Source organism: Pezoporus occidentalis, unplaced genomic scaffold (assembly GCF_034315485.1).
Source record: "Pezoporus occidentalis ecotype Australia unplaced genomic scaffold, CSIRO_AGI_Poc_V1 ctg8, whole genome shotgun sequence".
Lineage (NCBI taxonomy): Eukaryota > Metazoa > Chordata > Aves > Psittaciformes > Psittacidae > Pezoporus > Pezoporus occidentalis.
Genome location: NW_026916158.1, coordinates 2,961,151 through 2,988,451, shown reverse-complemented (window position 1 = coordinate 2,988,451; position 27,301 = coordinate 2,961,151). Strand labels below are relative to the sequence as shown.

At 44.1% G+C, this 27,301-nt stretch overlaps 1 protein-coding gene across 1 annotated transcript in view; it reads right to left on the bottom strand.

Annotated features, from left to right (window-relative positions):
• Positions 1-27,301, bottom strand: part of LOC134155631 (probable cation-transporting ATPase 13A5) — a 34,672-nt gene extending 7,371 nt beyond the window's left edge. Inside the window, exons 1-25 of the mRNA XM_062603011.1 lie at positions 27,180-27,301; positions 22,290-22,463; positions 21,355-21,495; positions 21,087-21,157; positions 20,931-21,011; positions 20,320-20,389; positions 19,271-19,405; positions 16,944-17,016; positions 16,033-16,164; positions 15,251-15,421; positions 14,875-15,032; positions 14,406-14,594; positions 14,085-14,146; positions 11,512-11,662; positions 10,116-10,199; positions 8,869-9,025; positions 7,359-7,476; positions 6,622-6,746; positions 6,309-6,472; positions 5,654-5,776; positions 4,783-4,862; positions 3,767-3,809; positions 2,815-2,924; positions 1,995-2,091; positions 30-102 (exon numbers count right to left, since the gene is read on the bottom strand). Of these exons, the coding sequence (XP_062458995.1) occupies positions 30-102; positions 1,995-2,091; positions 2,815-2,924; positions 3,767-3,809; positions 4,783-4,862; positions 5,654-5,776; positions 6,309-6,472; positions 6,622-6,746; positions 7,359-7,476; positions 8,869-9,025; positions 10,116-10,199; positions 11,512-11,662; positions 14,085-14,146; positions 14,406-14,594; positions 14,875-15,032; positions 15,251-15,421; positions 16,033-16,164; positions 16,944-17,016; positions 19,271-19,405; positions 20,320-20,389; positions 20,931-21,011; positions 21,087-21,157; positions 21,355-21,495; positions 22,290-22,463; positions 27,180-27,242 (2,845 nt within the window). The 5' untranslated portion in view covers positions 27,243-27,301. The remainder of the gene's footprint in view (positions 1-29; positions 103-1,994; positions 2,092-2,814; positions 2,925-3,766; positions 3,810-4,782; positions 4,863-5,653; positions 5,777-6,308; positions 6,473-6,621; positions 6,747-7,358; positions 7,477-8,868; positions 9,026-10,115; positions 10,200-11,511; positions 11,663-14,084; positions 14,147-14,405; positions 14,595-14,874; positions 15,033-15,250; positions 15,422-16,032; positions 16,165-16,943; positions 17,017-19,270; positions 19,406-20,319; positions 20,390-20,930; positions 21,012-21,086; positions 21,158-21,354; positions 21,496-22,289; positions 22,464-27,179) is intronic.

The window sequence follows — 27,301 nt, the reverse complement described above, 5'->3', positions numbered from 1 at the left end:
GACACAGGTGGCTTCCCCAGGCTGCTTACTTGTTAGACAAACCAGAAGGGTGATGACGGCATCTTGTATCAAATACTGTCGATTCCCAAAGATCTGCAGTTGCTGGAAAGAAAAGCAAAGGCAGCACCACCTGAGAACTGATGACAACTTGTACTGCGGTACAAACTGCAGCACCCGATGCTATTTCAGAGCAATGTCATGCCAGCAACAGCAGCCTCATAGCCCTGATGCAATACCATGAGAGCTAGCAAGCCCAGCTTGCCAGCTGTCAGATGGGTCATAGAATCACAGAATAGTTAGGGTTGGAAAGGACCTTAAGATCATCTAGTTCCAACCTCCCTGCCATGGGCAGGGACACCTCACACTAAACCATGTCACCCAAGGCTCTGTCCTACCTGGCCTTGAACACCAGCCAGGGATGGAGCATTCACAACTTCCCTGGGCAACCCATTCCAGTGCCTCACCACCCTCACAGGAAAGAACTTCTTCCTTATGTCCAATCTAAACTTCCCCTGTTTAAGTTTTAACCCATTACCTCTTGTCCTATCACTACAGTCTGTAACGAAGAGTCCCTCTACAGCATCCCTATAGCCCCCCTTCAGATACTGGAAGGCTGCTATGAGGTCTCCACGCAGCCTTCTCTTCTCCAGGCTCAACAGCCCCAACTTTCTCAGCCTGTCTTCATACGGGAGGTGCTCCAGTCCCCTGACCACCCTAGTGGCCCTCCTCTGGACTTGTTCCAACAGTTCCATGTCCTTTTTATGTTGAGGACACCAGAACTGCACACAATACTCCAAGTGAGGTCTCACAAGAGCAGAGTAGAGGGGCAGGATCACCTCCTTCGACCTGCTGGTCACGCTCCTTTTGATGCAGCCCAGGATACGGTTGGCTTTCTGGGCTGCGAGTGCACACTGCAGGCTCATGTTCATTTTATCATCAGCCAACACCCACAGGCCCTTCTCTGAATCTCTTCTCTGCCCAACCTGTAGCTTTGCCTGGAATTGCTCCAACTGAGGTGTAGGACCTTGTACTTGGCATGGTTAGACTTCATAAGGTTGGCATCAGCCCACCTCACAAGCGTGTCAGGGTCCCTCTGGATGGCATTCCTTCCCTCCAGCATAGGGGTCCCATGAAACCCCTTGATAATTCATAGCAGTTGTGGGGGACCCAGTGTCTGAATGTTGCATTTGAATGTTTTTTCACCCTTCTTGCAGCAGATACCAATGCTGCTTGGACCAGTTAGACCAGGTCATGCACTCCCATCCCACAGTAATAGCAGTGACAGCTAGAGTTTTACTTTGTGCCAGGTTTGAAATGTCTTTGGGTAGTGGGGACATGGACAAAGTTGGTTTACCCAGACTAGTGGATGGAGAAGCTGTTCCCATGTGGTGACACACCAGTGGTCCTTGTTTGCCACTAAGCCTCAGCTGTACCTTGTAGATTCATGCCAGTTCACTTTGCTTTGTGCCCTTCACCTTCCATGGAACTGTGCACAGATGATGTGCATGAACTGGGCAAGAGAGGTGATCCAGGGTAAATCTATACATGAATTTCCTTCCCTGTTTTTCTTTTCATCTATTAAAATTTTAGAAGATTCATCACATAATGGTAATACACAATCGTAGGTTTTCCTTAACTACCCTCCTTCATCTACCTGAGACATTCCCTTTCAGGCATTTCCAGCAGAGAGGCAGCTGCTCTTCCAAAGCTCCCATTCTACAGAAGTCCTGGTCCTGGGCCTCCACCAACCAGCTAAGCAGGACTCACCCCCTTCTAATTCCCTTTCTTCTTTTGGAAGAGATGAAGTTTTATCACTGAGCTTTTTCCATGATTTTGGAGGTCCTTACAATCAATCTACCCTTTACCAGGTTTTCACATCTTTATTATTCCTTGAAGCCCTGTATGCCTGTTATTCTCTGATGACTAATACCACTAAAGATAAAATCCTATGGTGAGCAAAGTGTACAGATAAAAGATGAGCATGAAACACTTACCCAAAACAGCAGAGCCGTACCAACAAACTGAATCAGGCCATAAAGGGTCAGGTATTTAACCACAGCGAAGGAAGCAACCAAAGCTGCTCGACCTTCCCTGCTCAAAACACAAAACAAAGCTAAAATCCCCACTTACAGCTGCAGTGCTGTCTTTTAGTGCTACAGACAATTTCTGCATTTAGGATGTGTGTTTAGGGTCTCTAAGAAGAATAGAAAACAATTCAAATTCCATAGACAACTATTTTGGCCTTAAGATACTGCAGAGCCACTTAATTACCCTTCCTCTGCAGTATTTTGTTTCTTTGGTTTTATTCTGCACATAAAATTTAATACCTGGATTAAGCTGTTGATTTTTCATTATTAATTTGCTCAAACTGTTCTGAGAATGAAGCACAATACTACACAAACAGGTAATTGTCTTCACGTACATTTGGTTGAATGGCATTAATACTGGCTGCTCCATGACTGTGTGCAGCATATGGATATATATACTTTAAAGCTGTGGCAAGCAAATCTATTCTGTGATCACTGCAAAACTTGCCCCTTCATGCAACTCTGCTGCTGTACCTGTTCCAAAAATACCAGCCATCATGGGCAATACTCTCCTACAACCGCAAAAAAAACCCTCCCAGCACTGGAATTTGAGGATCAAAACCAATTGAAAACCTCTTCTGTTATATTTTCTGTAGTTTCTGAGGAATTAAGTTTGATTCGTCAGCACCTACGAGAGCAGCACACTCCTACCCACGGCCCTGCACACTGAGCTCAGAGCAGGCAGCAGCAGCCCGCAACTGCACCAGGCGGCACCCAGCCAACTCACCTGATCAACTCTGGCACACACTGGATGTTGGGGTTTTGGGAGGTGAAAGGCGAGGCCACTGATGCCTCCTGCTCTGACAGTGATATCCCTGCATGAGCCATTTTCAAAGCCTGAAACCCATGGGAGTCAGAAGATGAAGAGACATTCCTCTCACCCTGTGCAGTTATTTCTGCTTTACAAGTTTTGCTTCAAGTGTCCTTTATAACCGATCTTCCTCTATTCTGTGGCCCAGTTGATCTCATTTCTCACATCCTTTCTCTTCCCTGGATCTTAAATATTTCTTTTGTTCATTTAATCCCATTTTACCTTGTAAATACAATCCTTTGAACTACCCTGCATGCAGTTTCCCGTACTGGAGTTTGTGCATACCTTTCCTATTAAACAGTCTGCTAAGCTATTATTTAAATTACCATTTTATTTCCCTTCTATTCCTTTCAAAGTCCTGTTCATATTTCTTTTATTCCTCTCTTATGAGCTTGCTGGCCTTGTCACCTCTGGTTGAGCATTCAGGTGTAGACTATAGACAACTTTTACAAGCAAGTTAATGCATTATTTTAAAATAATATTGCCATATCATATTTATTATAATAATATCAGAATACAGTATATATAATTTACTAGACATAATGTATAATAGGTTATTATAATAGGTAATATAGTAATTACTTTTATGGCTACGACCCTCAGATTTCCAATTGTGTAAGAGACGTATAAGGAAAATGTCTCTTGCCCCTATTTCTGAGGACAAAGAAACAATAATCCTCTGTTATTGCATACATTACTATAAAAAAATGTGTAGATAGTATTTTACAGTGACATGCTGATGGAGCATACCCACAGACTAACTTGGGAAATGCTGGTGACAAGTGATGTTGGATGGCTTCTCATTACAGCACTCCTAAGGCTGAAGGAGAGGAAATTTAACAAGAATGGGAAATGATGTCCTACATACCCCGCAGTCATTGGCGCCATCACCACACATACCAACGTAGTAACTGGTGTAGGAAAAACAAGGAAAACATGTAAGTCTTGCATGTAGCTGATTCTGTAGTGAAGCACCCACTAGCTCAGCACTTGTGGGTACATCAGAGCAGGGACCGCTGCCAAGAAGACAGTGGATGTTTCTGGAGGACAAGATGTATATAGGGAGAGGTTGGGGTGAAGTACACAGAGCAAAACTAGGAGTAAGTTTTGAAAGGAGCTTTAACAGGAAAGGAACATTGCCACTTAATTCAAGACAATATTTTCCCCTTGGTATCAGGGGCCACAGAAAGGGAGCAGGGTGTGTGCATTTGCAACAGCTTTGGCTTTTAGCAGCATTTTCTCCTCAACTGTCTTTGTAGAACTAAAGGCACAGGAACTGCTGAAATAGTAACAGCAGCTCCCAAACCACCTTACATGAAGTCCCTCTGAGAGGACAGGGAACTTCATCCCCAGAGGAAGCACCTCATAACCAAAAATTAACTGTTCATTTTTCAGAAAGATAATCATGTCTTGATTATGCTTAGCAAGTAATATCCACTGTAAGCATGAGTCCTGCTGGGGGGAGGAAACATTTCTTGGAAAGTCCTGGAGGAGCATCTTTGGGGTTAAGCTCCTAAGTTGTGTTTTTTTCAGCTTTGCTGCAGCTAGGACAGCACCAGCAGCCATGCTGGGGATAGGAGTGATTTGTATACACAGGGGTCTGCCACTGTGTTTTTCCCTCAACCTCATTTAATTCTGCCTTCTGTACTGCACCAGAGAGAAGCAGTGGCTGTGTCTGGGCAAGGGGTGCAGGTATTCCTGATCCACAGGGATCCCTGTAGGGGAACTGGGAGGAAAGCAGCCACAAAGAATGTGAACAGGGGTCATGTGTGGAGGAAGGGAGGGTCAGAAAGATGAGCCTGAAACAGCACTAGCTGAAACAATCAGACTTCAGGAAAATGTGTTATTGATTTGGTTCAACAAGAAAACAAAAGACAGCCTTACTCAAGTTTCTGAAACTCTTCAACAAGACTGGACTTCTGGCCAGGAGACATCCTAGCAAAGACAGTTGCATTCACCAGTATCTGCAACAAAGAGCAGCAAGTTGCCTTGGGCAGGTATTTGTGCCTCCATTGCGCCACCAAGGCAGTACTGGGCCTTCCTGATGCGTGCCTGACACTTGCAAAACACTAATCCCATCTCCCAAACACTACCATGGTTTTGCTGCCCTTAAGGTTCGGATTTCCTGTAACACCAGATTTATCCTGCTCTGTTTTCTGCCTTGCCTGTTCTGCAGGAGGTGCTGGGAAGCCAGCAATCGTCATGTGCTCCTCAGGAGCCTTTAAAGCAGCAAGGCTTTATAAGTGTTTCCCAAGTGCAGAAGAGATGGTTGATGACAGCAGCAATAACACTGCTTAGCCTGTGTTTTCTCCTATGTGAATGGCCAGAAAGTATAAAATCCAAAAATCTGTCCCGGTGCCAGCTATTTTATGGACTGGGTGACAGGAATTGAAGATTTCTGCAGCTGTATGTGGGCATTTTTTGTTCCTGGTGCCCCCATTGCCAGCTATGGTAGTGGCACATAGGAATGGGGCTGATGTTTTTAATTAAACTGAAATTAAGAAGGTGACCATGGAGTAACTCCACTGCACAGCTGCAATCAGCACCACAGCCAACTCTGCTATCTGAGGTCTAAGAGGCTGAAAGCAAGCTATTCAGGTTAAACCTGAGGCATGGTGGGAGGCTGACCAAAGCTGTCAAATTGTGAAGTGGCATTACAACTATTGACAAAACCCCACCTTTCTCCAGCCAGAACACCACTGACATTTAATAAAACAGGGAGGACAAGTAAATGCTTTTTTTCCCCTGAACTTACTTTTGGCAGCAAGCTGTAGAAGTGCTTTATAATAACCTGATAGGACTTTCCATTCATTGCAAAATGGTAGTTGCAGGTTTCTTCTTCCAAGGTGATCTTTTGCTCAGTATTATTATGTACCTCCTAGAAATAAGACATTTATTTTCAAATGTGGTCATAGCATGCCATTTGACTTCCACCTTGTCAGCCTCCCACCAGGCAACCATCCTTCTGCAGTATTCTTTTGTAAAACTTTATGCCTGGCAGTACTTGATTTTCTAGCTGTGTTTCCACACATAACTAATCTCTGTTAGCCACCGGATGCTAGTTTAGACACTGAGGTTTGGCCCAGCAAATAGTCACACAGACAAGTACGTGTAATTCTGCATACTTCAAGCATGACTGAAGTGACCACTGCATCTGCAACGCCTTGCCAGTTATTTGTATAGTTATTTTGCATGTTGCCCTGAGTGAAGAACCACTGGATTAATTATTTCACCCTAACACATCCATTGCACACCTCCATATATCCTGGGGTAGATACAAACTATCTCCTAGGTTTCCTCTGTTCCTCAGAGCTACTTCTAAATCCTCAGCAAGGAGCCAGTTACTAGACATTAAAAGCTTTGTTAATTCCTCCTGGCTCTGGAAAGTGATCGTCCCTGGCTGTGCTTACATGGGGAGCAGCTGTGTTTGCTTCGCAGTCTTCTGCTAATCTCCAGGCAATGGAAGCGGGAGTTGAGCCTTCTGGTTCTCTTGCTTCAACAAGGATGACTTTGCTGCCTGTATGAATCATACCCGCAGTTCTGGCCACCATGACAGCTGTCTGCAAGTTGTCTCCTGCAAGGACAGTGGAGAGGCAGGCTCCTCAAGTTGGCCGTAGCCCGGTGGCAGTCCAGGTAGAGACAATGGAGATGCTGGAGGAGTGAATCTCTTCTGCATGCCCTGCAACAGCCAGCATGGCCACAGGAAGAGCCTAGGGGATTTACCTGTGACCATGACACTCCTGATGCGGGCGGCAGCCAGCTGCTGTAACACAGGCTTTGTCTCCTGTTTCAGGCGGTTCTCCATCACCAGGAGGCCCAGGAACTCCAGCTCAGACTCTGCGTCCTCTCTTGGAGCAAGGAAGGAAACACACATTGCTGTTTCTCATGGATGGCACAGAGAGCAAGTTCTGCCTGTGGTCTTTGTTCAACAGGAAAGCCATGCTTGGTGAGAAATGCTTGCTCTGCAACACAACTGCTAGGAGTTCAAGACACGCAGTGCTCAATAAGTGTCAACATTTCTGCAGCTTCAGCCAAGCTGCTGATCTGCGATATTGCTCTCTCTAGGAAGGATCAATGCAGCAGAGATGCATGTGCAGAGGGACAGGGATTTGCAGCAAGTGGTTGGCTGAAACCCACAGATTATGGCGTACAGAATTTCTATTGCAGTCCCGATGTGCTGCCATATGGAAGCACAATAACCAGCTTTCATTACCCTTTGATAACAGACTCTGAAGTTCAGCTCTGTGAGCCTTGCAAGAACAGTAGTAGAGCAGGCAATTAACAATCTAATTGGCATCTGCTGAGAAGAAGGTAGTATATGGTACAGCTTCCCAAGAGGCTTACTTTGGCAGGAGAGGAGGGGAAGGTTTGGGTCAGGGCAGGGTGTTTTAGGGCAGGTCGTACATGCCGATAGGAAAGCAGCCCCACAGCAATACCAATGGCTTATCAGCACACCTTACCTCTCTAGGTTGCTCACGTCTACATCCTTTCCTGGGTTTAGAACTTTATGGGCCAGGGCAATGACTCTGAAGCCTTGGCTTGTGTATGTCTTAAGCTCCTTTAAGAAATTATCTGGGACTGTTTACAGGAAAAAAAATATAATGGTTAGAATATTCCATCCTTGCTGATTGCTTTTCTAGGGTTAAATGCCTGTCCTTTAAACTAAATTACAGCCTTAGTTACGATGCTGTAGCCTTTCACAGAAGTCAGCTGCTTTGTACCAATGCTGCATAACTGACTGGTCAAATAAGTGATCTATGCATCTTTTTATATTTTTAAAAGCATGTTAAGGTGCAGGTAGTAGATAAGATGAATTACTGAGCAGAGGATGAATAACTGACTTCATAATTCTGTCCTAACCTTTACTGCGTACATGCTGAGTGACTGAGGAAACTGTTTTTATGTTTATGCCTTAATGTGAGAATTCTCCCAAATCCTAAATTTTCAATTCTCTGTTCATTCCTGTGACTCTAAAAGCCAAGAGTTCCTTTTAACTTTGCAGTATTTTGTATTCACTACATACTGCAATCACAGCTTTACAGTGTGGCACCTAATTATTCATTAAGCTGTAATCAATATAGAAACAATCAAGACAGAATAAAAGGAGCTATCTAGAAACCTGAGAAAGTAGAATATAATTTTGAAGACATTTTTCTTGCTGGTGTTGGCTTGTTTGGAGGTTTGTGTCATTAGATCTTAGGTGGTTCTAAACTAAATATTTTCATTGTCCCTCAAACCATTTTAATTTGTTTTCAGGTCAGTGCCATCTGAAATAACAAACCACAGGGCCACATTAGACTGCGTTTGTTTGGCATCCTTCTGAAATATTCAGAGAATGTGACCCGAGTTTCAAGTTTGTAGACAAATTTGTATACAAATCTATAATATTGTTCACATACAAAAAAGAAAAGCCTATGTTTACTTCCAGAGAGAAGATAGAAGTCTTGGCTCAAGTGTTAATACCAATTATCCTTAATAACAGTAATTTGCATGTCCACAGCAATTTTTCCATTACTGAGCTTTTGTGAGCTGGGTCAGTAACTCAATGCTGAATTTACAGGGCAATAAATTAGGAGGAAATTTGAGAACTTGTAGAGCACAACACACCTGCTGTGACATATGCAATTACCATGATTCTACATATGCTCTGGGTATTTTGGTATATCAATATTATTTATGTACTATATCTTCAGGTGATGCAAGTTAGCTAAGGCGTGTACTGTGGCTGAACTTCAGGCTGTGCATCTCACTAGATGTTGGGCTGCATGAATCTTTACCTTACAAACAAACAGTGAAAGCTTGTTTGTAGAATCAACTAATGAAATTTAATAAGACGAAAGCTTGGTTTTGGGAAGAGTCATACACATGCAGTTGCAGTGTGGCCAGTGGGATTTCAGCCTCAACATAAACTCTGTTTTGGATTCAATCCAAATAAACAGTGTGTGAAGTCCCCTTTTCCCAATTCTGTACCAGTATCTTGTCTGCAAAAGCTGGACACTGTTTCTGGTGCTCCTTTCATGTACAGGTCATACTGTTCCTCTCCTATCTTCTGTGAAACAACAGACATTCTCTGCAGCGCTGAAGAAAATGGGAATTGATGTAGGATTGCTATTCCTTCTGTGGGAGCCTTGAAGAGTTGAGGAAAATGAAATGTTACCTGAGTCACTGATTATACAAAGCAAATCCATTCTGAATTTTAGCTCATTTGAGTCTTTCTTGCTAAGGTGACTTACTATTAATAGGAGACTGTTGTTGTCTTCTGCCTATTGGATCAGATCACTGATTACATGTTTAGGAACCGCTGTCTTAACAGCTCTGCCTTCCCAGCATACTTACAAGGAACCTCAATGTTTTTGAGGCTTTTCCCCAGCCTTTCTCTTAATAAGCACATATTAATGTAATATTCCTGAATCTACAGTCCTGGGAACTGAAATTTGATGAGTTACAGTACATTACCATGGGAACAAAGACATCCTAGAAACAAGACTGACTTCCTTGTGCCACAGCACTGTCTTGCTGGTGGTAGTAATAGAAATCACACACCTTCCATTGAGAAGAAGCTGTCTGGGCCAATTGGACTGAAAACATATGAATTTCCAACTATCAAGACACAAAGTTTCCCAAGGGGCCTTCTAAGTGGAAGGATGAAGCAGAACACTTTAAGAAGAGGAGTAAAGCTTTGGGGTGAGGCTGATAAATCTGCTAGCAGGGTTGCATGACCATTACCAGCAGGATTTATGGACCCACATCTATGCTTCTCAATGTAATGCCTTTTCCTTACTCACATTGCTTTCTCCTGCAGATGACCTCATACTTCAGACATATTCTTCCATTTATGTGGTCTCTCTGTATTAGTTTCCACTTAAATTGATTGTGTGCATTCATTTTGACAGCAACTTTATAGAGGGAGGACTCAAGAGAACTCTGTACATTTAATTAGTACAAATTGTAGAGTTGAAAATGAGGGGCTTTTAGGCCCATGAAAAGCTTTAGGTGCCACTTCAGGAGTAGCATCTCCAGTTTAATCAGAATTTGTTTTTCTGGTTCTAAGCTTCCAGAAGGTCTGTTCTGGGGGAAGATGCAACACAGTACCAAGAGTGGCTGAAAGGCATTTTGCAGCTGCTAGCCATGTAAATGAATAGTGCGTGTGCCAAGATTTTGCATTTTCTGCAGGTTGAAAACACAGAATATTAATTCTCAGAAAGAACAGGACTTACACTGCTGGCCTTTGGCCCTGGTCTAACGATGCAGGTGCTGAGAGCATCAGACCTGTCCTGAGTTATGCTGGAGTCTTCTACTACCTGTATAAGAAAAAAAAATATTTCTGATATTTCTGGTACTGTTTTGTTGTGGGGTTGTGGTTTTTTTGTGTTTTTTTTTTGGGGGGGGGGTTGTTTGTTTGTTTGTTTTTTTCCTTCACACCTGTTAAAGCAGGGGCAACAGCACATGGCATCATGTTTCCCTCTTACTCTTGGTATCCAGTTGTAGAAGTATTTTGTTATGATCCAACAGGTCTTCCTATCCATCATCAGTGACAGCCTCCCTACAGCCTTGTCCTTGCAGAAGCCTACATGGCCCTGAATCTTCTGACTTGATGAGAGTAAGAACCTATGTCAAATTCTGTGGTTTCTCTAAAGTTCCACATACATTTAATGCCAAATCAATGATGATGGGAAAGAGAAATAATTATCTGGCTGGTTTTGTCTGCCATTCTCTTGCTTTTAAAAGACTCTCACTGATGTTCTGTACAGAAACAGGGTGGTAACTTTCAGCATAGGATGCTTTTAGCCCTCCAACTCTGTTACTTTATGTGCTGCCAAGGCTCATTCACTCTCAAAGTCCCCTTCTGCTGTCTCCCACAGGAGTGAGCACCAGTCTTATGCCTTTCCACAGTGCTGCTGGAAGAGCTGCTATCTGTTCTACTTATTGATTAATCTCTTTTGAGCAAAAGGTTGAAGGAGAAAACATGACAAAGCTGTTAATTGCAGAGACACAGAACCCCTCCAGTCAAGCACATGTAAGGGAGAGGAGCTGCCCCTTTCCTTCTCGTGCCTCCTCGCATTCTGCTCCCACCAAAGCAACTCTCCATCCCTATGGATGAACCCCAAGCCTCAATCTCTCACTTCCTCCCCAGGTCTCCAAGACTTGCTGTTCACTCAGCTGGAGGCTCCAGCCTTGGTTTCTCCATAGGGATGTCCCTTTGCTAATCAGGGGTGACAGCCTTTAGCATAAGGGCATAAAAACTTGGGTGTGCCTTGGCTGAATTGCTCTCTCTGAACCACATGGCAAATCAGTGGACTGATCATCTGCTTCTAGCAAGCAGCAACTAGGCTCCCCCTCTGCTTCCGTACACTCCAGTGTTCCCAAATCAAATTAAGAGAGCAAATGGAGGCACCCCCAAGGAAAACAATTGCTGGACTACCAAAAAGCAGCCTCAGTCCTGCAAATCTGTCATGAGGTTAGTAGAAATAGTGAATTCCAGATGTTAAGACCAGGACTGCAAAGGAGTTCCCCCTATAAGCATGTATTTGAGCATGACTTGTGAGTAAATACCCATGGGCTGGGTTGCAGTGTCCATGCTTTGGATGTGTGCAGAGGATGCGTGTCAATTACCCAGTGTGTGCCCTCAAACATTTTCAGGTCCAGTGGATCTCCCTGAATCTTCTTATCCAAAATGACCAGTGAATGACAGGTTGCCATGGCTCCACACAGAGGTCCCCAGGGCAGAGAAGTGCTGGATGGGAACTTATGGACTTTCTGAAACCTGATTGAAAGCAGAAGGTTAGTGGGACCACTTGTAAGAGGGACATGGAGACATAGGTCCTAAGCTAGTGCTTACAGGTGCTGCTCTGCTGCATTCAGCGGAGCCAAGCCCAGTAACTGCAAGCAACACTATGTCCTACCCATCCTTCTGATTAACAGGTTGGATGCATTCAGGAGGCCAAAATGGACTCAGTAACTGATTGGCAACTTGATACAAAGTAACTGAGACAATAAAACACTCAAGAGGGACTGACACAGGAATCGTGCTTGGCAATTGCTATTTGGTAACAGACCAATCAGAGAAGACCCTATCAGAGAGGAAACAACTTGCAGCATGGATCTCAAAGAAGTTCGGCAATATGTCCTGGGAGAAGTTTTGTGAAGCTGCCCTATGGAAAGGGAGTGCATCTGCTTGGATGGTACTGTGCACACACCAAGGTTGGGATAAGCACCGACAGCCTCCTCTCAGACCCAGGAAGTGATGCGGGAGATTATTTTGTAAGTCAAATTAAATTCCTTTACTGTTGCTTTGTGGCATCAGCTTAGTTGATAGCTAATCTTATGTTTTAAAATGTGACTGTTTAAAAAAGATTAATTATGCAAATAGGCTAATGAGATCCATGCAGACAGTAATAGCTCCTCCTTGTGTTTTGGCAAGCCACCAGCACTGGTTCCCAGCTAGGTGCAGACTGAACATGTATGCAAAGAGAGCTTTACATTTTGATACCATGGATTTTTTTATTCTGTGAATTTATTCTGATATATGGATCTAGTTTTGTTCTGCTGATTTTGTGAGCAGATACCACCTGCAAGGCTGCATTGGTGGAAATCATTCTGGTGCTGCTATGAGCTGTCTGCCTTTTGGTGGGCTGCAAGCCTTTTCAATGTGCACATGGCCTCTCTGATGCACTCTGATGCACAGAGGCCCACGAAGAGATTGTACTATGTGTGTGAGGTTTGGTTCTACTGGGAAACCTTAATTGGTTGACACTTACTAATTTCTTCTCATTACTTTGCATCAGATAATAAGTTTCTCTCTGTCCTTTGTGGAAGTACTGGAAGTGTGATATTTTTCCTCTCGCAAAGAATTAGTTTTTTTCATTCACAGTATCACAGTATGCTAGAGATTGGAAGGGACCTCGAAAGATCATCTAGTCCAATCCCCCTGCTGGAGCAGGAACACCTAGATAATGTTACACAGGAATGTGTCCAGGCGGGTTTTGTATGTCTCCAGGGAAGGAGACTCCACAACCTCCCTGGGCAGCCTGTTCCAGTGTTCCGTCACCCTCACTGAGAAGAAGTTTCTTCTCAAGTTTAAGTGGAACCTCTTGTGTTCCAGTTTGTACCCATTACCCCTTGTCCTGTCATTGTTTGCCACTGAGTAGAGCCTGGCTCCATCCTCATGACACTCCCCCTTTATATATTTATATACACTAATAAGGTCACCCCTCAGTCTCCTCTTCTCCAAACTATAGAGACCCAGCTCCCTCAGTCTTTCCTCATAAGGGAGATGCTCCACTCCCTTAATCATCTTAGTTGCCCTGTGCTGGACTCTCTCCAGCAGATCCCTGGATTCATTATGTCATGATTATCTCTGTGGTGTTGAACTGATGTATTAACAACTATTAATAAAACTTGGGAGCTGATATGGGGTGTATGATTTATCCCGGCCACTGCAAAGATTAATATATTGAGCTTGGCATAACATGCACTGCAGAGCTGAAGTCTGTTATTTTATTACAGTAATATGAATTAAATAGTATAATTCTGGGTACATTCAAGTTTAATCATAGAATCCTAGAATAGTTAGGGTTGGAAAGGATCTTAAGATCATCTAGTTCCAGCCCCCAATGTTTACATAGTGGTTATTTCTATTAATCTATTCATTGAGGATTTCAGGGGTCTTTGGGCTTGGAATTGAGATAGAACCTGCCATGTATTTGGATTTATTTTTTTTTTCCCATGGCATTTACAGAAGGTAGGTGAGATTTGACGGGCACCAAAGTCAGCAACACTCGATTTCATCACTATTTCTTAACTTTTAAATGATGAAATGTTTATTGACTAGAGTAAGAATATTTATTGAACTGTGCTGAGAATGACATAATTGAAAAGCTCTGTGCATATTCTCCAAATCCCCTCAGAATAATTAAAAGCACTCACGCTGCTGCTGACTTCTGTTTGCCTTGAATTAGTAGCAACCTTTATGGCTATGACTGCCACAGCAGCACCCAGATACCCTCCTCAGAGGGAAGGAGCTGAGCAGGGGGCAAGGACACCCACTGCACTCTGCCTCCCCAAATGGACGTGAACATCACTTGCTGCCTTTCTGCATCCTATGCAACTGCCTCCCTCCTAACTAGACATTTGGGCAGCGCATTCACACTGGAGATTAGTTCTTTCTAAATGAAATCCTTCCTTACCGGCTTCCCTCAGAAGGGATGACGCCCCACAGGTCCAGTCCATCTTCTGTCAGGGTGCCCGTCTAAAGTTAAATAAATATCTAGTTACCTTGATATTGCCACCCACCCTTCATTCCTCCTGCATGTTCCCAGAGGTCCTTCCCCAGTACCCAGCAAGGTAAGGAAAGCCTCTTGCTCACAGTGTGACCCTGCTGCATGGGCACCTTTAGAAGATCTCTGCCTGAGGTTAGATATGGGTAGATGAGGTGGGGAAAAGAAACAATAAAATCCCATGTTCCTAGTAGCCACAAGCATCTTTCAGTGCCCCAGGAAGTGCCTCACTTTGTCAAAGCAAACAAGGTTGATCTGCCCGCAGATATTAATCCTCTGTGGGCTGATGCAGAAAATCTTCTTCTTCTTCAGCCTCCTTTGAGCATAAACAGTGCCTGTTGTCAAGGCGGTGGGGATAGCAGGAGGCACAGCCACAGTGAGGAGGAGGAGGGCCATAGCCACCACATCTGCTGCTGGCTTCTGCAAACAGGAAGAACAACAGGGGCAATGGGGTGGGAACAGGCTCCCTGCCTTGTTACCGCCACTCTCGGGGAGTCCAACCCTCCTGCCCAGCAGCAATACAACCCATGCTTTGCCCCTGTGGATGACAGATTGATTCTGCTTTGTTCTGTCTGTCCCTCCTCCCCCAATTTCTGGTGTCTGAAAACTGAATTACAGAAGTGAACGGTATTCCAAGGACCTTGAGTGACCACGGGCTCCGAGCTGGGGCCTGCAGCAGAGAGGCATCCCTTGTAATTACCTTGTGGGACACGAACACACACACAGTGTAGATAAGTCCAAACACACCAATGACAGACAGGCCTACGATGAACTTGAAGGCATCTCTGTAGAGTTTGAAGTTCAGTGGTTTGGGGTAGAGGATGGATCTCACCAGGTTACCTTTAGCTGTATTGAACCCTGTGTGAAAACATGTGCCGTTGCATATGTGACATAGCATTGTATGTACCGTGTTAGTGAGATAACATTGAACAAGCTTTAGCCACCAAGTGGCAATAAGCACTTCCCAGGACACCAGACTTGTGCTGGACTTGAGCTAGAAAGAGGAGCCAGCTCTCTTACCAGCCTCTGGGGCTGCCACTTTCCCTCTGCTGTTTAGGAAACAATAAAAGAAATACCGGTTTGCAGCACGACAGCTTTCACTGGCCCTTTGCCTGATGGCTTTGTTTGTATGACTTCTGTCCCACAGAAGAGGACATGTCTCCGGTAGTCTTCCATGCTATGGGTTTTCCAGGGCATTGGACTCTCCGTGAGGGGCAAGGGGGTTTTAGTAACCGGAATGCTTTCACCTAACAACAACAGCATGTAGCATCACTTAAAGGGGGTTTAAAAGTCTGTCAGATTCTGCATGTTAGAAAGTGACAGCATCCTTTAGGTGTTCACCTGACTAATTAGCTTGCTTATGTACTTACACAAGTGGATTTATGGTGACAGCCATTACAGTTTTCACTTCAAGAGTACATCACATGGTTTCTCTGAGCATTTTGTATCAAGGAGCTTGGGTCAAATTTTGCCTCTAAATCAAGTTCATGCCTAGTAGTGCCTTGATGTTTATGTGTAACACTAATCTCTATTCATGCATTGCATGCTTGAACACAACTGTGGCAAGATCAGAATGCAAAAACTCAAAAAAAAATAATTAACTGTATTTGAGTATTTTCCCTTTTTTGTTCCTGACAGTATATTAATACTACTTGTTTTTAACGTGGATAAGAAATGCATAATACAAAACAGCAGACAATTGCCCAAGACAAACATGAATTATTCAAGCCACAGTTTTTCCACGTCCTGATGCAAAATATTCTAATAAATAGTAAACAATTTGATGTCAGAACAGATAGAGACATCTCCCTGACAGAACCTGCACAAAGCCTTAGCATTTCTAACTCCAATACTGCACCTGTGAGCATCCCTTCATTCACAATGCAGCTTCCATCAATCAGGACAGCATCACATGGGAGAGCAAGCTTTTTTCCGTCTAAAAGAAACATGTCTCCAGGGACTAAGTAACAAGACTTTGTCTCTTTGCAACCTGTAGAAGAATACAAAAATTAACCTCGCTTGTGCACAAGTTCTGGGCAATTAAAAAAAGTCTCAAGGCACACACATCATCACTAAACTTCTACATTACATGATTTAAGGTTAATGCTTCATAGAAACAACCCTGGCTGAAAAGAAACAGTGCAAACATCAGCCCTTGTCTAGAAGTGGGTATCTTCAGTTTCATTCGCTTAGTGTCCATAAAACACACACCAAGTAAACGTATCCAAGGTCTTTACATCTCCCATCACCCTAGGAATTGCCTATCTCAATATATTTAGGAGGCAAACCAGCTATAGCCTGTATTTTATGGGCAAGGAACTGACACGCAGGAAACTGCATACCTCAGTAGGAGCCATATATCTAGACTCCTTGAAACTCCCTCACAAGCTATTTGACAGGATTGTGAAAGCAGCCTATAGCAGAGTGGGGGAGCAGGTCTCAGAAGGCCAGAGTTGTTACTTAGTTGCTTGTTTGTAAATTTACATTTTCCCAGCTGTTCTTGACTCTTAACACAAATTACTAGGTCCACCTGTATCATTACAGCTGTGGAAGATACAGATAATGATATAGATGCATCATTACTGCGCCGCTTAAGCTGTGCCCACACTTCTCTTTGCCCTTCCTGCGTCACCTCCCTCTGCAGCATTCTCACTGCAGATCACCCTTCATGTTTCAGCAGTAGAAATCAACAGGAGCTCTGCAATTCCAGATACATTTCAACACATTACTTAATTACACTGTGAGGAAAACGAGATGCAGATGACTCACCTTCACTCTTCATACAGACTGTAACCTGGACTTCGTTATGCTCCTCAACCAGGTGATGCAGCTTGGTAGACTGCTGTTGATGGGAAAGCAATTGCAGTGTTGAAACACCAATACTCAAGTGAAACAGTAGGTTGCAATTCAGTGACCATGTTAACATCACAGAAACTGAACCCTGGTGAGTTATCCAGGGGAGGTTTCACATTGCTTGTTAGAAATCAGGATGTCAATTCATCAAGTTAACATAGAACCCGCTGCTATGGGACCTAATTTTCTCTTTGCTTTGTTCATGATGCTGTATCTCCCTTGACCTTCAAGGGGCTATTTCTGCTTTGTGTCAGAGTACATCTCCTTAGCTGCAACACTGCTATTTGCAGTCCCTTAGTAGAGGGTTTCTTTGTGCTCAGCAGTTTTCTCCTTGCTATCAACAGGTTGCTGTCAACAGGACAACCAAGTTCTAAAGGCTATTCTTACAAAATTGACATTGCAAGAAAAACAGAAATTCTAATTTAGCTGGGTGTCTGTGCTTCGCCAGTTTTTGCAATCCAATTTAGACAATTACATATCCTGAGATAATGAAGTCAACTCTCATTGCAAAGCCATTAGAGAGAATGTCTTATCTTGATTTAAAAGTTGCAATTGCAAAACACTAATCCCCAAGCATGGATTTCTTTATTAGCATTGTTAATGTGAAGACGTTAAGCCAGTTTGAAGAATATCCGGAGGCTCCAAACATTGTGACTCGTCCTGCCAAAATTACCAGTTGCATAATGAAACTGGCCTTGCTAAAGAAAGCTGAATGGACTTTATCTGTTCTTTATTCTCTGCAATACCAGGAGGGACACCAATATTTTAAGGACAAAGGTGTGCTCAAAGAGATATGAGTGCTTGTTCAACATGGGAGTGCTAGTCATCCTCTGATATTAGTCAGAGATACAAAAACATGATGTGCAGCCAACATACCTGTGATGGCAAAATCCCAACTATTCACAAAGCCCTTGCTGAGATCAGTGTGAGGCAGCAATAAAAGCTTGCCCTTGGCAGGGCAAAAGGTGCACAGCAGTGCCAAGTCAGCACAGCAGACTGGAGAGTGCCTACTGCCCAAAGTCCCACGAGTGCAGTGGCCTGGGACCTATGCAGGGAACATGCTGTGTGCCTCTACCAGTCCAGGGAAAAGCCAGCTCCTGGAAGGGCAAGTTATTGCTTCCTCCTGGGTGGCACTTCGCAGGGAAGTTTGTTATACCCCTTTCTCCAGGAACCTTTTAAATGGTTGAATCTTGCCCTTGCCCAGTAAATCTGTGTGGGAACAATGATTTTAGCAGTGGATTTTGGTGCAATGTGAGCTGTGCCTGGCTCTGAAGTAGCACACGACCATGACACTCAGGTCAGTGCACCGCAGGGCTGCCCCCCCTTCCACCACCTCTAGTCACATCACACTGTCTGCAGGAACTGTAATTCTCAATGCTGCCCTCTAACCCTCATATTGTTCCTGAAGATGGATAAAACACCTAGTAGGACTCAGGAACCCCAGTTCATTTTTGCTTTTAAATCTTAACAATACAGAGGAATGTGATAACCTAACATCCAGACCCAAGAGTATTGCCTGCCAGGCTCCTTTTCCTACTGCTCTTTTCCATTCTTTCATTCACACAGGATTACAAAAGAGAAACTTTCTCCATGTGATTTTGACTTTCCTGTGTATTTAAAGTGGGTTCAGAGATCAAGGAAATGTCTTCCGAATTCCCAGTGAAAGTGTCCTGTGATTCCAGCAGAAAGCACCAGGAATCTCACCTGGCTGCATGAAGATACTCAATGGCAGGCAAACATTGCATAAGGCTCATTTCAATCTATTTGCCTTTGCCATAGAGGCTGAATCGGGTATATCACAGGCAAGTGCTTTAGGTCAAGTGAATGAGCTGAGACTATTAGAAAATTCTTGCAAGCAGCTGTATCCATGATGGAAGTGTTGAACAAATCTGAGGGATAGTTGTGTTTCTTTTTGCTGTTAAGACTTTTTATTTAGCAAAGCTTAAGAGGAGTGGATCCTCCTGAAATTACAGTAGGAATCAGACTCATGGATACAGTCTACCTTCATAAAGTCTTACAAACCCTGGGTATCAGACTTCAATCTTTAATTTTTGGGAAGTTTAAGATGCCCAGGTACAGCCTTTTTAACTTTTCTATAGCAATAAATTTGTAGTAATACAGCAGAATGCACAGCAATAAAACCTAAGAAGAAAGAGTATATAAATAGCCAGTTGTGTCTGTGATAGATGGAACTACTAGCAAAGTGCAGTCTGGGGAGCTGGCAGGCTGCATGGCAGACTCACCTGCCTGAGGTCATACACGGTTAAGCCAATGGAAATGATAGTCAGAATTATGATGGCCACTGAATATTCAATGTAACCTTGGCTCAGCCACAGCGTGAGGGTGAAGCCTTGGAAGACATAGAAGGGGTTTAAAATCTGCAAATACAAACATAATGCACGTCAGAGGATGGACATAACACATCAGGAGAGATTGAGTGTGGCAGTAGGTGAGAACACTTCATTACAGTGTCCAAGATTATTAAATAGCAATTTAAAAGATTATTTTGCCATCCCAGAGCAGCATTCTTTCATGGCTCTTTTAGAACATTAATAGCCCCCAGCTTTGAACTTACCAGCTTACATGTAGTTTGTGGTATTTGTAATTAGAAGCTGTTGCTAACCAGTTACTATGCAGCAACAACTATGCTGGCAACTTGAAGTCAGACTTAAGTGACTTTAAGTTGGTTGGTTTCCCACCACAGCTACCTAACAAACATGACCTTAACACTTCTGATTCTAAGTAATGGCTACAGAGAAGGCACTACCCAAATGTGGGAAAAAAAGTCCTTAATACTTTGTGATTTATAAACATCACTGTGACTATGGTATTTATTTGAAAAATAAAAATTCTAAAGAAGATCTAATGGTCTGTGGGGCCATCAGTAATCAGTCTTAGACTGCAGCTAAAATGAAGGCTTGATTTCCTTATACTTCTATACTTCTAGTTACTCTATATTATGACAACCTTATGATACCAGTCATTATTCACTTTAATGTGTTATGCTGAAACAGGCCACAAAAGCCCCACTGAAGTCTGAGAATATAATTTTGGTTATTGTAAGGAAAACATTTAGTGTTACAAGTATGCAGCACCAGTCATCCTCTTAACTTCACATTTTTTCCTGCAACACTCTTCTAGGAATGTGTGCTAATAGCTAAAAAGGAGGTTCACCAACTTTCCTCCATGGCTTATATTTATGAAGCATCAATCACCCCATCCCAGAGTGCCCAGGTGAAGTCTTCAAAAAACTTCATACCTGTCCCAACAAGTGCTAGTCTGACTTACTGACCTCTTTAAAAAGTAACTTCCAAATAGGACGAATTTCAACTTCAATGGCATTGGGTCCACACACCACCTGCCTGTAGGAAGGTATAGAAGAGTTCCCCATGTTATAGCTTAGTCATGTCAGGTAAGACTTCATGTGGAAAACTGCATCCAGGTAACATTAACACTTATCTAAAAATCAAAGTTGTGGGGGCATCATATGGCTGAGCAGGACAAATAAACCTGTCAGGAGTCTATTGTATTCAAGAGAACTTTACACAGAGGCAGAATTTTACTGTTTCCTTGCTGAAAAGATCATCACTTTGCTGCTCAACTCTATGATGAGCTTTCTGGAGGGCTTTCAAGGAGATGACGCCAAAGGAAGCTAGTCATGTCTTGCTGTGCCTTTAGCCCCAACTGGAACCAGTGCTGTTTTCACCAGACTTAACTCTGGCAACACTCAGAACACAAAAAGTGTAAGAAAGTGTGAGGGATGATGATTTTGCACCTTTTCACATGTTTGCACTGCATTACTACTAAGGTGGGTACTAAGAAGCTCACATGAATTTGAAAGGAAGAATTAATAGGTCACACTGTCAGGATTAGCTCATACATCTACTCATGTGTAGAACATACCTGATCTTCTGTTCTTCCCTTGTCAGGCCAGCTCCAAACTTGTGGTGTATGCTGTGACATGTGTTGCTGTCTTCTAGTGATCTAGGGTAACAGAAGAAAGCTCAGACAAGGGAGTTCCTACCACAAAGGCTTTTGTAACAGACTGTTGACACTCACCCAACTTTCTTGAACTCTTTTACAGAAAAGTCCCAAATATAACGGATTTTCTGCACCTGGATACATCTCATCTGCAAGACCAAATTGCAAAAATACCTTTTGCCACTCAAGGGAAAACCGCTTCACTGTTACAGAAATGCTTCCCTATGTTTTAGAGTTTGTGGGAAGATGCTGATAGAATACCCCTGGGAGCCTCCATGTGCCTTGACTCCCATTTTCACCCACCATCTCCCTGCCATCTTTCTTCTTCATTTTATAGATGACTTACCTTTAACTTCATTACAGCTCTGTTTATGACCGAATCTGTGTCGGCTACAAGAGGACTTTGTGTATTACTACCAACATGTAGTGCCAATGTGGACAAATCAATCCAGGTTACCTTCTTCCAGGTGTATCTCTGGAACTCATCCTAGAGAAATCAAAGCACAGCTCAGTGACAAGTCCAAAATGTTGCCTGTGAGCATGTTTCCTGATGCTGGGAAGTATATATGAGATTCCTAGAGAATGCATACAGATATGTTAGAATGAATTGTTCTTTAATCAGTTTAGCCTAATGTAATTAGTTATAATGAGCAATAGATTACTCATTTAGTGGTTTGAGTGCCATTCAACAACTATTGGTTATTTTAGGAATATCACTGCAATGTTGAGCATTAAGTGTCTTCAGCATTTGCTCTGCTGGAATTGGGTTGGGGTTTAATCTATAGTCATGGAAACTTAGAATATCATTAATGCCTGAAATCCAGCTGCCCAAAACCTATTACTTCAGCATTGCCCAATAACTTTAAAACAGAAAGGTTACTAACAGCCACAACTTCTGAAGATGACTCCTCTGCTGAAGGCAGTTGGCCACATCTCATGCACATCAAGGGAGGAACAGGCAGAGCTGTTTTATGGAACATGTTATCGGCAGAAGGCAGCTTATGGAGCTTGTGGATGGGCAGCTGCAATGCCTGAAGACTGCTTGGTGCCCAGCCTTTTGGCAGAGCAGCTGTGGTCTTGTTAGTGTAAGCGTGGTGTGCAAAATACTTTTGCACAGTATTTCAAACTCTGAAAATAAAAATGGAAGCTTGACCGATCCCTGCTGCTTCACTTGAAAAAGTGGTGTTATTAACCTGCTACTTGACACAGACAGACAGGCTGCCTTATCTGTGAAAACAATAGGTTCTGCAAAGTAACAGGGAGCTAGGAGGTTTCACCTACTGTTGTTCTGAGCAGAACAACATCTGCTTCTTCCAAGCTGCAGCGGATGCAGTTTGCCCACACATGCCACTCTGGCTTCCAGTAAAACAGCAGCAGCAGAGCCCCACAGGACAAGATGCAACCAGCAATGCACAAGGTCCTCCTCCAGACTTGGGTTTTGTAGCCAAATATCTCCTGTACAGCAAAAACAAAGCATTCTTTGTTAACAAGTTTGACCTTGGTATTTGTTCATCAGGAAGCCCAAGCTTATTGAAAAGAGAGGCTGGTGGCTGAAGCCCTCCGTCATAACTGCTCAAAGTTATTTTTTAGAAATTAGAGCTTGCCGATTCATAAAACATAGTTATGAATACATCAGAGCTGCTAAAAGGATGCTGCTGCTGGTAGGAGTTTTCTCACGTCAGTTCTCCCAGGATTAATGAAGAATTAACTCCAGTCTGGTGCTATTACCACAAAGACTGGAGCTGACCCTTCATGGTAACAGTTCTTTAACTGCAGTGCTAGTGCCAAACCGCCCTGCCTGCCACTGAGAAGGATGTCTCCATTTGAACTTAGTGCTGGCTGTTGAAATGCACCCTGCCAACAGTGGCACAGAACCTGCCTCAGGGAAAGAAAACTGCCAGACCCTGAGCAGCTCCTCTCAGGTACCAGACCTACTGGTGTGTTATCTTCCACCCCATATACCTTATCTTGAAAACCAATATGGAAGGGCTCTTTTTGCTCTGTACACTCTTTTCCTCTAACTTATACTCCAGATCGTCTATCATCTTCCCTACTTGCACTTTCATTCTAATAACCCAGTAGTCATCTGCTCAGCAATGCACTATTGTCTGTGAAGAAGATCAAGTCCACAGCTTCAGTTTTTCCCCTTGAGAAATCCTGTGGATTTTTGCACCCTTTGGTTTGCCTTAAACCTCCTCATGAGGCTAGCAGTAACTTTAATGCTTATAGCATAACTGGATCCTTGTCTACATGTTGGGTGCTTTCCTGGACCTCTCAGTACTCTGAAGGATATTAAGGAAATGGGGAGATGTTCCATCCACAGCTGGTGGCTCACAGCACCCAGGGGTGCCAACCCTTTGGACAAGGACCTGTTGGAGCCAGTCCAGAGGAAGACCACAGAATGATCAGAGGGCTGGAGCACCTCTCCTACAGAGACAGGCTGAGAGCTGCTGTTCAGCTTGGAGAAGGGAAGGCTCCGGGGAGACCTTAGAGCAGCTTCCAGTGCCTAAAAGGGGCAAGAAATCCAGAGAGGGACTTTTTACAAAGGTATGTAGGGATAGGACAAGGGGGAATGGCTTAAACTGACAGAAGGTAGATTTAGATTAGATGTAAGACGTTCTTCACTCTGAGGGTGCTGAGGCACTGGCACAGGTTGCCCAGGGCAGTTGTGGATGCCCCATCCCTGGAAGTGTTCAAGGCCAGGTTGGACAGGGCTTTGAACAACCTGGTCTAGTGGAAGGTGTCCCTGCCCATGACATGGGGTTGGAACTGGATGATCTTTAAGGTCTCTTCCAGCCCAAACCATTCCGTGATTCTGCCACTCCCATCCAGCCTGGCCAGAGCTCTCACAGCACTGAGACAGGTGCCCTGGTAGGTGCCACCCTGGCCCTGCAACCCTACACCCACCACCTCAGTAGCCATGCAAATGTCCCTTTCTGCTTTCCTATTGGCACCAAGGCGTGAATCCTGCAGCTCTCACCACAGGGTTTCTTTTGTGCCAACTATGCTATGGTAGATTATGTAAAAGTTTATTTGGGAGAATAATTTTGTTTTAAGACTGAAATGAAAACCTAGAAAAAAAGATATTTGTCTATTTGTCTGTTGCATCCCCTGCTGGGGAGGAGGGGGGAAATCCCAACAAACCCAAACCCACACAAAAATCCCCAAACAAAACACACGGGGCGGGGGGAAGATTGTCCAGCTCCATACAATCCCTGTGACTTCATCCTAAGGCTGATGATGAGGGCAGGAGCACACCTGTGCTCAGGAGCAGTGGCATTGCAGGTAAATGGCTATGATGCTGCCCTGCTGGCGCCTGGCCCATCACCCTGGCACCAGCAGACCTGCTGCCAGCTACCCACTGCTCCTGGGTGCTGCAGGACAGGCCCGTGCAAGGAGCAATCCTGTGCCATCACCAAGGTAGACGCCTAACCCCGACCACACATAACAGTTGCCCTCCCACCAGGCAGCAGGTGCATGAGGTACCTTCCCCTGGGCAGCCATGAAGTGACCCCTCAAATGTAGTCAGAGGTAGTAAGTAAAAGGAAGTGTTCTTGTACATCTACTTGTGATTCCACTGAATGATTTTGCATAATAGCTTGCCTATTAAAGCCCACAATGTAGTGAATTAGTATAACCTATTCACATGGCTTATCGTACTTGAGAGGAGGAGGAGGGGGAAATGGTGTTTTAAATTCTAACAAAAGAATAAAAATGAGTAAGTCCCACATCTGAAATGTACATCAGTGAAATACCAGAAGGATGATCAGTGCTTAACAGAATACTTCGCAACAAAGCAGAACTCCTTGGAGAGGACTTGCACAAACAATTGTGCTGGTGCAACTGTAAATATAATTTTGAAGTGATTTAAAAGCGGTGAAGTAAGAGCCTATTTAGGTTTAACAGAACAATTATCTTGATTTATTTGAGCTCTGATCATAATCAACATAAACCAAGCTGAAACCAGTGGAGCTCAACTGAAGTAAATATAATCATGCAACTTTAATATGGTTAGCAAAATCCATTTCAAACCAGCTCTGTAGCTCTGTATGCAGCCCAGCTGTATACAAAATATTATTCCTCCAGAGGTTACTGAAGTTTTAAATCAATAACTACAGATAGTGTTTCCAGGTATTTGGGGTAAGCCACAGAGTCCACAACTAAACAAATTCAAGGAGATTTTCATTTGCTTGCCTTTTCATTGCAGGATTTTTATAAATACACTCCAAATGGGGGCCTGGAAAACAAGGAGCCTAATATGGGGCTAGCTGAAATGACAGAAGGTATGTGGAACCACAACCCCACAGGATCACTCCATAGGGAGTGGAGAGGATCAAATCAACAGCAAAACATGGAGGGAAGGCTGGAGAAGAACTGTGGCATTAGGGCTGGGTGAGTGCAAGCGTATGTCAGCTTCACCCAGAAAGAGCATTTGGGGATCTCTAGCATGGAGCACAGGCTGTTGCCAAAAAGCGGGGCTCTAGCACACAACAACTAACTGATGAACCTGAAAATGCATTATACATGTTGGAAGATAATCAATAGAAGTGCACTGTACCTGTCTAAAAGGGGTGGTTTAAACAAGTAAGAGTGGTGTGGTCAGCTCCTGACATGTGGGGTGCTGGGCAGGTCCCCCTTTGCAGATGCTGAAAGACCTCAGCACAGCCAGGACATTCCAGGTCCTCGCTGCTGTGCCAGTTCAGGGCTGGGCAGCAGCCGAAGCTCCCTGGGGCAAACAGATGGTTTTCCCTGTTGAAGTTAGTCACATACATCTGCAGCAGGTGGCCATTCAACTGGATGACTGTGCACAGGCAAGGTACAAAGGCAGCCTGTGGCAGTGCACAGCGTGTTCTCAGAGAATACACACTGGGCATTCACACAGCGCTTAGGAGGAAGCACTGAAGATCAGAGCTGAGGGAACCCACTTCACAGCTGATTCACCTCAGTGAGCCTGCAGTGAGAGGAGTTTCCCAGGAAGTGCAGTACCTGGAAGCAAGGCTGCTCCAGCAAACAGGACCACAGGAAGGTGTATCATAAAAACCAGCACTCATCCTGATGCAGACAACCCTGAACAAGGCAGGCTGCATCAGCAGCACCCAGGGCAGAGCTGGTGCCCTCCTCTGCCTACAGGGTTTTCAGCCACAGGCTGGATAAGGGAAGAGAGGCATCTCCTGGAAGCACAGGCAGCCCACGTGGGGTGCACAAGGCTCCCGGTCTAAAGGCTGCATGTGGCAACAGCCCAACTCTTCCCATTCATCCTCATCAGAGAGCTATGCTTCTTATGCAAGTAGAGGCAGGCACTAAGGGCCATATCCACATGCCAGCTAGTGACCCCCTGACAAACACTATCAGTAGCAACAAGCAGGACACAGGTGACTCCTTACCTGTTTCCCACAGGCATTTTTGCCCTGTGTGCTCGATCCAGGCTGCTGCAACTGGCCTAAATTTCCTAGTCTAAGACAAGTTTACATAAAAAACAGTCCCAGCAGACATTTACTGAAGGCAACCAGGAAAGCTAAAGCCCCAGTGCTATTAGTAGCCCTGGAAGCATTCCTGATATAGAGGTGCAGGTGTGCTCTTCAGGGCAGGATCTCTCTCACTTGTGCATACACTGAGCACCTTCATCCCCATAAAGGAAGCTGGTTGAACAGTGGTACTGGAGATCATAGAATCAATAGAATGGTTTGGGTTAGAAAGGACCTTAAGATCACCTAGTTCCGACCCCTGCTATGGGCAGGGAGTCTTCACACTAGACCGCGTCACCCAAGGCTTTGCTTGCAGAGGACAGAGACTCTTACTCTGGGGAAGTGTGCTGCTGGACTTCCAGTACGTACAGCACATATATATCTCCAGCATATAGAGTGGTAAGACTATATTTTATACCTCTGCAGAGGCATCTACTTCTCTGCCCAGTCCATGCACTGGAAATATCTGTGTTCTAGTTGTTCCTTGCACAGAAAGCAGAAGAAAGTCTTATTCCCACCCTCACCAGACTCTTGTGTAATCACTCCATAGCAGGTAGAGGAAGAGTTTCCAGTTCACTGTGTTTGCGAAGCCCTCAATGTGGCCCTTCCAGGCAGCTTTGTATAATCAATAGGCACATCCAAAATGGGCATGTGGGAAAAGAGGCGCAAAAGGAAACTAAACCCAGCACAGATCCCCACTTCTTACCAGCTCATTTTCTTCATCCTTGTTGAGGAGTGCATAATGATCCTTCCACAGCTTTTCCCCCATCTTACCACGTTGTTTGCAGTCCTGGATGTCCTTGTTGGTGGGGTCAAGCAACTCTGAAC